The sequence below is a fragment of the Podarcis gaigeae genome, assembly GCF_964106915.1.
Source record: "Podarcis gaigeae genome assembly, chromosome: 17".
In the NCBI taxonomy this organism is placed as follows: domain Eukaryota; kingdom Metazoa; phylum Chordata; class Lepidosauria; order Squamata; family Lacertidae; genus Podarcis; species Podarcis gaigeae.
Genome location: NC_139694.1, coordinates 6,286,636 through 6,299,127, shown reverse-complemented (window position 1 = coordinate 6,299,127; position 12,492 = coordinate 6,286,636). Strand labels below are relative to the sequence as shown.

General features: G+C 42.9%; 1 protein-coding gene across 3 annotated transcripts in view; it reads right to left on the bottom strand.

Annotated features, from left to right (window-relative positions):
* Nucleotides 1-1,374: 1,374 nt before the first annotated feature.
* Nucleotides 1,375-12,492, bottom strand: part of ZCCHC7 (zinc finger CCHC-type containing 7) — a 123,589-nt gene continuing 112,471 nt past the window's right edge. For all 3 annotated transcript variants that reach the window (XM_083719150.1, XM_083719152.1, XM_083719151.1), the window contains exons 7-9: nt 6,160-6,255; nt 3,008-3,125; nt 1,375-2,195 (exon numbers count right to left, since the gene is read on the bottom strand). In XM_083719150.1, the coding sequence (XP_083575276.1) occupies nt 1,732-2,195; nt 3,008-3,125; nt 6,160-6,255 (678 nt within the window). In that variant the 3' untranslated portion in view covers nt 1,375-1,731. The remainder of the gene's footprint in view (nt 2,196-3,007; nt 3,126-6,159; nt 6,256-12,492) is intronic.

Sequence of the window (12,492 nt, the reverse complement as noted above, 5' to 3'; positions counted from 1 at the left end):
GACGTGCCAGTCCAACTTGTGGTGATGCATCCATGACAAGTTAAAGACACTTCAGCATATTCCTCAAGGCAGAAGAATGCACAAGAAGGTGACGTCGGGATCAACTCTGGGATGAAAATAAATTAGGATGTAGATGAGAACTCTCTTCCGTCTCCTGTTTCCTAGACCTGTTTCACACATCCTACAGAAGCACCAACAGAAACAGCACGAAGTGACGCCTGCTGTCAGGTCGTATGTACCGTATTTTTCGCTCTATAACACGCACCTGACCATAACACGCACATCGTTTTTAGAGGAGGAAAACAAGGGGGAAAACATTCTGAATGAAACAGTGGATGTATCATTTTTGGGCTTCATGCTGTGGCCACAGACATGTGATCTGATGGTGAATTTGGGGTGACCCAATGCAAAGATCCTGAGAATCCCTGTGGATCCATGCTTTGTAACCACATTTTTGCACCATTGCAGCCCCAGGCAACAGTGGGTGTGTGATTTTTTTGGTGCAGGCTGTAGCCATGGACATGCTATGTGATCTGATGGTGAATTTGGGGTGACCCAATGCAAAGATCCTGAGAATCCCTGTGGATCCATGCTTTGTAACCACATTTTTGCACCATTGCAGCCCCAGGCAACAGTGGGTGCGTGATTTTTTTTGGTGCAGGCTGCAGCCATGGACATGCTATGTGATCTGATGGTGAATTTGGGGTGACCCAATGCAAAGATCCTGAGGATCCATGTGGATCTATGCTTTGTAACCACATTTTAAGTGAGGAGCGAAGGAAAAACAAAGAAGGGACATGAGAGGGGTGTGCAGAGAAGCAGCTGGCTAAGAATGCAGGAGAGGGATTTAACGGAGGGAGGAAAGAAAGGCAAAAGTTTCCCCCCACCCAAGCCAGCCATATCTCTCTCTCTCCCTCCCCCCTCTCTCTCCCTCTCCCCCAGCAGCACCGGAGCACAGAGAGGAATTCCCCTCTGCTTGCCTGGAGGGGAGGGGCTTTCCCTGCTCTTTGTTCCGTTTGAGCAAACACAGCAACGAAACAGAGGAGGGTGGGCAGTAAGACCCTGAGGCAGAATGCAGGAAAGCAGCCACTTCCTCTTTTCAGGTTTCCCTTCTAGGAGACGCGCGATTTGATTTTTGCCTGCTTTTTCGGCTCCAGGGACCACACATTCACTCTATAACACGCACAGACATTTCCCCTTCCTTTTTAGGAAAAAAAATCTGCGTGTTATAGAGGGAAAAATACGGTAATTCTGTTCCCATTTCTGTCAAACATGTTAAGTAGAGCTTTAAGTCAATTTGTTCAATATCCACGCCCTCTGCGAAGTTCTTCTCTAAAGCCTGCATGCAAATAAATCACATGTGCTAATGAGAAGTGCTTTAACAAACAGCAGGATTTATTTTTTTTAAAAAAAGAAAAAAGACTGTATGCAACACAGTGGACCAATCCTCATTTTTCTTTGATTCTGTAGGACAACCCCTTACCCCCCACGTTCAATCCAAATACAGAAGTTGTAGAAAACAAGTACAATGTATAATCTCGCATACATTAATCATTTTTTGTCACAAACCAAATGAAATGGCACAGGCAAACTCACTGGGTTTTGGTTTTTGATTTTTTGTATCTCAGCCTGCACTTATGGATGGTTTTATGTTCCATGAGGTGTGGGTGGGTGATGGTGTGAAAGCTGTCTCAAGCTTAATCCCCAACGCCACATCCACTCCCCCTACCATCACAAATTGGGTTTCCGTTTCTGTTTTGATTTCTTCTTCCTCTGTTTTATCAGGAATAAACTCTCATCCCTGGGAGAGCTACCACTTGTGTTCTTTCTCCGTTTCTTCTTCCTCTTTTTTGCTGTCTTCAGAGGAACCTGAAGGATTTCTGCTTGGTCTCCATTTGCTGGGAGGCCAAAGTGGCCCTGTGCCCTGGTTTTCCTGCTCTTTTTAAGAGCATCCCTGTTACCACCTCTGGGAAAGTCCTCTTCCATGTTATAGTTACTCTGGACCACCTTCTTATCCTTCCTTCCTTTGGGTATGTTGGCCTGAGACTTTTTCTTCAGCTTTTTATGATGCTTATCTCCTTTCTTGTCAAGGTCCTTTAATGTTTTCTTCTTTTTCTTATGGCTCTGCAGTTTCTGGCCATTGTCTATGCGTGGTCTCTTCAAAGCCATTGGCACAAGGCCTGCATCTTGAAGTTCTGAAAAAAGTAAGACACTTAATGATACTTAAGAGGTCAAATGATTGATACACACACACACACACACACACACACACACACTACTGTTTATAATTTGAAGTCTTTGTAGGGCACCCTGCATGCAAAGTAATTAAGCAGTTTGATGAAATATGGATACTCATCCATTTTTTAGGTCAGCTGCAGCCAGAAACTATGAGCAATGTTAAAAATCTTTTACAGATATATCATTGAGTTCATACCGATCTTAAGTCTCCCAAGCTTTATAACTGTTAGAGCTATATGCTCAACCTCAAATAGGAAATGTAATGGCAACGGTTGCCAATATTGCCCAGTAAAGTAGTTGGAAGTTATAGGCAGGTTTCAAAATAACATGATTTACCTTTTATCAAAATGCCAACTCTGCATTCCAGTGTTTTGGGAATAAAAAGCCACAAATTTGAGCACTGGTTGAAGAGTTCAGAACATTTCATCTAAATGCAGCAGCTCAAACATACAATGAAGCTAAAAAAGAACCCCAGTTTCTCAGTGAAGATCAAATGTGGCTTGAGTGCTCAGTAAATCATCCCATAACTGTAAAATATTTCTCCTCTTTGTTTATGTACTCTGAAGCCTGAATTTCAGGCAGGTCTGTCTGGAGCCATATAATCAGAGAAGGTAAATACTTGTTTCATCCTGGTTCTGAAATATCCCCACTTCTACTCCTTTAAATTATCCAGATTAAGTCAAGAAGCAGCAAACCTAACAGCAGCCGTGGTTAAAGAGGAGCAAAACAAAAATGTGGACTTAGAAAGCTCAACAAATTTATATCATACCTTGCACTTTTCTCTTTATTCTCTGACGACGCCTCTTGAAATCGTAATTGCTATCATAGTAATAGATGAAGGGGGAAGTAGGAAATGTCCCTCCAAACATCCGCCTCTCTGAACATTCCTGCAAAGTAATATTTTAATGGCAACTTTTAGGCACAATTTCTCTTTCTGCTAGATTGCGTAATTCAAACCCTATCCAGGAAAACAAGCCAAATGAACCGGCATCAGTTGGTTTTGCAGACTTGGGGGTGAAGAGATGCTTGATTGATAACTTACTTTAGCTAATATCCTTATGTGAAACCAGAGGTGGCTGGTCTACAAGAGAAATACATTTCTATGTTTCTGTTTGAGTATCATCACCAACTAACTGTAAGGGTAATAGTTGGTGCATACTTTGGAGGAGGTGAACTTAGACAGTAAGTTTGTTTTTTAAAAATCTTAATTTATAGGAATATCCTATCCCGACGTTCTGATATCAAAAAACACACAAACAGTTCACATTAAAAACAAACCACAGTGGTACCTTGGAACTTGAACGGCTCCGTTCTCAAACGTTTCGGCTCCCGAACGCCAAAAACACAGAAGTAAGTGCTCCAATTTTCCACGTTCTTTGGAACACAAACGTCCTACACGGCTTCCGCTGTGCAAAAATCTAGCTGTCGGCCAATCGGAAGCTGCACCTCGGAACTCAAACGTTTCAGAAGTCGAATGATCTTCCGGAACAGATTACATTAGAGTTCCAAGGTACCACTGTATCATAAAACAATTGACAGACAGGAGAGATGATACCTGAGCCGGAGGTCAGGTTTGACTTCAAAACTACCTGTAACCACTGCAGGTTTGAGAACCAAATTCAGTGGTCTGCCTCCAGAGACTGATGGGAGCCAGAAAAAAAATCTGGAATCCTTGAAGAAATAGCCTGCAGCCTTAGCTACTTGGAAGTCTGAGGCCAAGCACCTGTTCTCTAGCTTCTTGCAGAGAAAGGCAACTGGGAACGTTGAGAGAACTGAGGCAAGTAGAGTGCCTCCCATCACTCCTGATAGCACAGACTACATCATCTTGCTGCTGCTGAAGGGCATACATCAGGACACACACACTTAATTGGCTTGAAGGGCCAGGTGTTTCAAATGTCTGGGGATGGAGGAAAAAGAACATGCAGACCAGGTTGGATGAATACATCTCCCTCTTCATGCTGAATACTCTATGCTTCTCCCTGATAGGTCACCACCAGTAAGCAAAGGGCATACGGAATGAAGGGTGTAGGGTTTGTTTGTTTTTTAGTGAAAACCATGTTTCAAACATTTGAAATCTGTTGGTAGGAAATTTACAGCTGGGTGTTTCTGAAAAGAAAGAATTGCCAGTGATTTTCCATCTGTTTGAACCACATGTTTTCTAATACCCCTTCTCCCCTAAATACTTTCAGATAAGGCTACATGAAGAAGCATGGCTAATCTCTGATGGCTGTGGAACACGCTCCCCCCTCTCCCAGTGTCTTCTTGGAGATGTTGCACAAAGTCTAAAACTTATGCCACAGACAGATGGCCTTTGCGCCCCTCAATACGTTGACAGTAAAGCCCTAGTGGGTGAAAAAAGCACAAGCCTCCAGAAGCAAGAACTTCTGCTTTTTCCTTTTCTTTTGAAAAAAATAATAAATCACTGCACTGAACAACCATCTCAATAGTGTATGACACACACTTTCTCAGACCTCTCTCTTTCAGGTAAGCTGCCACACACTTTGTACTGTTAAATACTCTGGGGGATGCTCCTTAGCACCACAGCCAACACACAGAGGACGGAAAGCTCAGCCTGTTACCAACACACCTGAGAAGCGTTCTGTCTGACTGACAGCTTGGAATGTGAATGCAAGGCACATCTACAAATCCTCCACTTTCTTCAGCCTAGCAGCAGTGGGGCACAAACTCCGAATTGCTACAAGAGGCCCTTTGCAATTTAGGTAATGTTGGGGTGGCTCTTTCAATTTATAGTCTTGCCGTTTCTGAGCATATCTTTGAAATGTTCCAGAAATGTTAACTCTTCTCAACAACTGTCTCTGGCTTGTCCCTTTAACCCTCTAGTTGATTTTCAAATAGGAACACTCCTATTCTCTGTCCAGATTGCTCGGATCCCTGTTCTGAGGAGAAAATGTTGAGCCTTTCTACAGAAACAGATAGGGAACCCATTAGAATTCCCCACCAGACACCTCACCACTTATGGTTTGAGTTGGGGGAGAGGGAACTGACAGATAACCTCAAAGATGACAAAGGTCTGAAGGAACGTGTATCCCATCAACACAGGAAGAACACACTGGATCTGCAGATAACCACCACCTGCCATCCCACATGAGCAATTACATTACACAAATCCATAGCTCCACTCCTTGACCTAAAATCCTAGCATTTCAGGGCTGGAAAACAAGGAGGAAGGGGGTACTCTGCCATCTGTAGTGGATCTTGACTTTATTTGCCGCAGCCCCGAGTGATGAACACAACCTCCCCAAACCTTGATTAAAATTCTTTGCACCGGCTGATAGACTGTGGGAAAAGGGACATATCCTCAGCCATCAAAGCAGGAAACCAGAAACCAATTTTATCACACTGGGAAACATCCGCTCAGCTCGCCAAGCATTACAGGAGGCTAGTGAAAAAAATGTGTAGGTGGTTGGCGAGAATCGAAGGAAAAAAACGGAGCACCTGTAGCCAGATATTAGGATGAGGGCTCAGGATGCACAGGCTACAGAGTCTTAAGTTTTTCCTGCTCCTTATGCAATCGTTTGGCAGAAGACCTGCCACTGAGGGGTTGCAGGGCAGTACTGACAGATTCCTTGATATCTCTGGAAATAAACCCTTTAAATCAGGGTGTGAACTTGAGGAATTCCCTCTGGGTAGGCACCACCCCAGGATCAACCACAGAAAATGGGGAACTCACTTCTTCCCAGTTCACCTGTGAGATGAGCAAGGCTGCGGCATCAGGTTAGGTTGACTGGACCCAAGAGGCCAATATGGGCATCAGACACATCTTGCCCATTATTCTGTGTTGAAATTTCCAACTAGCCTAGCTATTCTGAGTGGCTGAAGTCTCTAAACTGCTGAGTAGTGATCAATGCTTTCTTCTTAGCAGAATAATCAGAAGCAAAGTTAGACCCTGCTAGGACTTACATATCCATAATGGCCTTGCTCTGCACAGTTGTAACAGTACACGGAAGCAGAATGCTCAACTTGTGTTTCAGCCTGCTTCAGTGGTCCCGGCCTGGTCTGCAACAGAAAAAATAGCAAGAATTACACATAGCAAGATCCCAAATACAACTAAGTAAAATAATTTAGCAACACACACCTACAACCTAATCAATAACAGTACAATTAGAGAAGTCACCCACTTCTAGATTTTGAATTGACCTCATTTATCAGCTAAGGCTGCATTTCCATACACATTTATCTGGAAGCTAGACTAATTGTATGTTCATGGGGTAAATTCTGCTAAAAGTGCATGAAGTTCTAAGATCTGTCTTGATGCATTTTTTTTAACAGCACATTCTTTAAAATGTGTACTTGGAAACAAGTCTTGTTGAGTTCAGTGGGGCTTATTCCCAGGTAAGCTGTGTAAAACTGTGACCTAAGTATCTTTATACATGTGTGTTTAGCAAACTTACAGCTAGAGAGTTATCTGCTTGCACTAGCTGTCTCTGATGAACAGGTTCTTAGATTCAAGGGAGAGAAAGAACTACTTCTGACACCCTGGAAAAACCTTGTACTCAAGGTAAAGGTAAAGGTAAAGGGACCCCTGACCATTAGGTCCAGTCACAGACGACTCTGGGGTTGCGGCACTCATCTCGCTTTACTGGCTGAGGGAGTCATGAGGCCAGCATGGCTAAGCCGCTTCTGGCGAACCAGAGCAGCGCACGGAAACGCCGTTTACCTTCCCGCCAGAGCGGTACCTATTTATCTACTTGCACTTTGACGTGCTTTTGAACTGCTAGGTTGGCAGGAGCAGGGACCGAGCAACTGGAGCTCACCCCGTCACGGGGATTCGAACTGCCGACCTGATCGGCAAGCCCTAGGCTCTGTGGTTTAGACCACAGCGCCACCCGCGTCCCACCGCGTCAAGATACACAATACTAAAAAGACCATGTGCTGAACTTGGGATAATATAGGAGTAGTCGATGTGAGGCCATCCAGATATTGTTGGACTCCAACTCTCATCAGGTCCAGCTAGCCTGGTCAATGGTCAGGGATAATGGGAGTTAGAATGCATCAACATCTGGAGCGGACTACATTGGCTATCCTTGTGGAAGGCAACTTCTGATTTCTTAAAATAATGCTTGGGGTAACACAATATTAACTTACTGTAAAGAAAAATCATCTGTCTTCTATTTTATGAAATAAACATATATCACTGAACCTATTCATCAGCACGATCTATAGTCCCCCCCCCAATCCTCTTAGCCACTCTTAAAATAATTGTATGGAATATGAAAAAGGGTAAATAAACCTATATCTGTAGACTAGCGGTACATCTACAGTTTTATGATTCTATGTTCTGTTGAGTGCAAATAGCAGACAGATTAAAAAAATGCTGCTTATCAATGTTTTTGTTCCAGAGCTGCCTATTTTAGTAAATTGGTAATAATGATTGGAAATACTTCCAACCAATATTATCCTGCTCCCCAGCGTATAGAAAGCATAGCAACAATTTTTTTTTTCATGGGGACATGACTGTACATCAGCAACTGGAAGTAGAAACAATGGGAGGCTGCTTTTCTGTTCTATAAATCTTGCAAAAATCCTTAAGGAGTTTTGGATGCATGAAGAATGTGTGTTCGTGCAACATCAAAAGATGTCTGCAGGGCACCTCCTTTTGTTTATGTAATAGAAAAGGTCAGATTTAAGGAGACAAATTAAATTGAATACTTGCTATTCAGATTAACTATGCATATCTCCCTACAGCTGTCCAAAAGGCAAAGGAGAGGGGGGAAAGAAAGAAAAGAAACCCAATATGTTGTCAAGCTCACTATATTCTCATTATTTCAGATTTTAAAAAGCATTTAAGGCCTCTGATCCAATAGGTACAAAATGAAGTATTCATGATAGTAGCTGCTCTGTGTTATAGGATTTTTTGTTACAAACATTTAAATAATCTATATTTTGTAGGGTGATATCTTGAAGATTACTTCACTATCAATATATAGAAGTAATAACCCAGTAGATAGCATTACCTATGAAAGGTCCATCCCATCTGCTATTCTTGCTGAAAGCTTTTCATGCACCAGTAAACTCAGTAAATATCAGAAGATAAAGCATAAGCCTACCACGCCACGGATTTACTCCTAATGTCTCCTCAAAGTGCAGCCCCGATGCAACGATTACAAATGATTTTCTTCTAATGTCATTTTACATAACCCTTTTTTCTGCATGAGTAGTTAGTGCGGAATGAGTGAATGAATGAATGAATGCCATTAAAACAGTTAATCATTATCTGGGACACTGGCCTTCCTCCCTTCTCTGCAAGGAATCTCCATGACAAAGGCCAAGAGATCAAAATGCCAGGGCTGCCTCCACCGCCTATTTCTGACAGTAATTTTTTATGCAAATGGAACTGCTGGGCAGCTCTTTCTGTGACCTTGAGATGCCCTTATCTTAAACTGACTTTGATCCAATGAGGTCTTGCTTTTATGAAGCTCATTACTTCTTAAGATATGCATCTGACTTAAATTTCACTAATTAAAAGGAATTGCCTATTCACATTTTCCCCCTGTTCTATCTTCCAACTACACACGTACACAAGGAAAAAACCCAGCATGACATGAAATGAACACTAATTTCTTTTCATTCAGATGTGACTTGGGAGAAATTTGCTCAAGAATGATGCTAAAAATTATTTATTATATTTACACCCTGCTCTTATGAGTCACTCCCAAACAGTCTCCTATCCAGATTTCTGTTCAGGTACATACCCACTTAGCTGCAGCTTCAAGTACTCCCACAGCATTCAGTGAAAGCACACTACAATATTCCCACAGCTGACCATGAAGTATGAGATTTGAACAACACTTTTGGCCAGAATCCAAAAGGCTCCTTTAGTCAGATCCAAGACTCCAATGACCTGGATTGCTCTTTTGACTTTTTCCCCACTTAACCATCGCCTCTTGTGTCACACTGCAAACTGTTTTTGAAATTATCTGGAACTCAGAAAACAGGTTGGTATGAGGAGGGACAGGTGTACTACTGCTAGGGTGTGGGGGAAGAGATGTGAAATCATCCACAGGACACATGAAGACAGTCCACATTTGCCCACCTTCTCCACAAGAATATAATGGCCTTACTGAACTCAAGATACACTACATCCAGGGCATTCCTCCGATCCACCAAGTTCTCAACTTGTTTTTGAGAAAACACTCAGCTCTATTTCTCCTTTACATCTGCAGGTGAGGCAGTGGAAGTGCTGGACCAGTGTCCTGCCTGGGTAATGGACTGGACGAGAGCCAACAAACTGAAACTCAATCCAGATAAGACTGAGACACTGTTAGTGGTTGGTTCCCTAGACCGGGTGGGTAGGAGATTGCCTGCTCTTGATGGGGTTACATTTCCTCTGAAGGAACAGGTTTGTAGCTTGGAGGTACTCCTGGAACCTTTGCTGTTGCTCGAGGCTCAGGTGGCCTCAGTGGCGCTGAGTGCCTTCCATCAGCTTCAGCTGGTGGCTCAGCTGCACCCCTATCTGGACAGGAATAGCCTAACTACTGTTGTCTATGCTCTGGTAACCTCAAGGTTAGAATACTGCAATGAGTTATTCGTAGGGCCGCCTCTGAAGATGGTTTGGAAACTTCAGCTAGTGCAGAATTCAGTGGCCAGGTTGCTCACTGGGGCAAGACGGTTTGAGCGTATTACACCAATCCTGGTCTAACTGCACTGGCTACCAATTAAGTTTCCGGGCCCAATTCAAAGTGCTGGTTTTGACCTATAAAGCCTTAAACAGCTCATAACCGCAATGCCTCAAGGACCGCCTCTTTCGATATGAACCTGCCTGGACTCTGAGATCACCTTCTGAGGTCCTCCTTTGTCTGCCTCCTCCTTGAGAGGTCCAGAGGGTGGCAACATGAGAACAGGCCTTCTCCTCAGTGGCTCCCCGTCTGTGGAATACTCTCCCTAGGGAAGTTTGCATGGGGCCTTCATTATTACACCTTTAGGCATCAGGTAAAAACATTCCTTTTTAAGCATGCCTTTGGTTGATTTGATTGACATCCTATGTCCTTTTAAAATGTGGGGTTTTTTTGGGGGGTGTTATTGGATTATTGTTTTTATTTTGATTATGTATTATGTGGTTTTATATTCTGATTTTATTCTGTGGACTGCCCTGAGACCTCCGGGTATAGGGCGGTATATAAATTCAAAAATTATAATAATAAATAATAATAAAACCAAATCTCATGCAGCAGAGAAATGTTTAATGGCAAGATTGCGAAAAAAGAACAAAACACAAAAAGCGGCAATTGCTTACTAATCTTCCAAGATCTCCTGAATCTGAGGTTACAGTCGTGTGACATTAATCAGTTTATACCAGCTATCATTCTGCTGGTATAAAAAGGTCACCTGGCATCACTGTGAGTCAAGTGATGGAAATGTTAAGGGCAGGGAAATAATAATAATCTTATCCATCCACCAAATCCAGTTCCTCATCTCTGCTCTACATAAAAATGTCAGTGAAAGCATTTCCACTTGTGCCGTGTGACTCCCCCCTCTCCTGCCCTGTGCCCTCTCCAGATCTGCTGTGAAGAGTTGGTGGAACCCCCAGAAGAGATTTAAGGGTCAAGCAGAGGGAAGCCCTGTTGCACAAGAGGAAATTCTTGTACTGATGGGAGGCTTAAAGGTAAAGGTGAAGGGACCCCTGACCATTAGGTCCAGTCGCGGACAACTCTGGGATTGTGGCGCTCATCTCGCTTTATTGGCCGAGGGAGCCGGCGTACAGCTTCCAGCTCTGGCAAACCAGAGCAGTGCATGGAAATGCTGTTTATCTTCCCGCCGGAGTGGTACCTATTTATCTACTTGCACTTCGTGCTTTTGAACTGCTTGGTTGGCAGGAGCAGAGACCAAGCAATGGGAGCTCACCCCGTTGCGGGGATTCGAACCGCCGACCTTCTGATCGGCAAGCCCTAGGCTCAGTGGTTTAACCCAAAGCGCCACCCGCGTCTCTGATGGGAGGCTTACTTAATGCTATATTATTGGATACAGTCCATAAGCCCAAACTTGGGCTTTGTTTGCATCAGAATTTTTGCTTATCCTGGCCAACAAATATGCATCTGAACTGTACCATCCTTTACTGGAACAATCTTGAAATCTATGTAGTGTTAAGATATGAGGTTAAGTCCTTCTTTTCAAAAGAAAACATTTCTTCACTGCAGCTATCCTCCTGTAACCTGGACAGAAATCTCACAAGTGGGACATAGTGAATGTCGCCTACATACAGAACTGCTCAAACTTCCTTTCCTACTTGGGCTTCTTTCTTGTCCCATCTTCCTGGTTTCAAATGTGAGGCCTGTGGGTTATTGTTTTCCCTCTCTAGATTATGTTTTGGAAAATTTCAGAAATTCATTACATGAATCCAAAAAAATTTCCAGGAACAGAAAACTTTTTGAAGTTTCCTTTTTGTTGGAGAGGGGAAAGTAGTTCACTTCAGGGTAAAACTCCCATTGCCACAGGCAGAGCCAGAATTTCCTTCCGACAAGAAGCTGAGCAATTCTCTCTCCCTCTCAGACTTGGTAATAATTAAGCCTAAGGCTAAACTTTAAAATACAGTTATTCATGACTTCTAATAACTATAACAGTTAAACAAAAAAAACAAACAAAAACAGAAAAAAGTTTGAATCTACTGGTTTGGGTCCTACCCTCTGGAGAACCATAAAAAAATCTTACTCCATCTTCCATGTGACAGTCCAACAGATATTTGAAGATGGCTATCCTATCACCTCTCAGTCTTCTCTTCTCCAGGCTAAATATACCCAACTCCCTCAATCGTTCCTCATAAGGCTTAGTTTCCAGTTGGAATCTGACCAGGGCATTTTTTACTTCTCACTCTCACTTTCTATATACAGAATACTCTCGCACTATCTTCAGTTTGAGAATCTTCATCCCAAGGTAAACTTGCTCTTCCCTCCCACAGAAATGCTTTTAAAAAGACAAACCTGTTGGGCCCAGGATGATGCAGATGACAAGCTAAGATGGCACACTACATTGGAGTGAAGTAGCATGTAACATAGCCATAGCTTTGGGATTATAGTCAGCTAGCAACTTCATGTCCGACATTGTTTGGGAAATCTAAGAAACTCCCAAATCAAGTGCAGTTTTAAAATTAGGTGTTAAAATCAGTGGAATTCTGAAAGTTTCAGTCTGCCATCTTGATTCAAAATGATAACCAATTGTATCTAAACGTGCTCCCTGATCTCAGGAACCATCATGCAAAATTTGGTTGCAGTATCTTAAGAAGTGCCCAAATTCACAGCA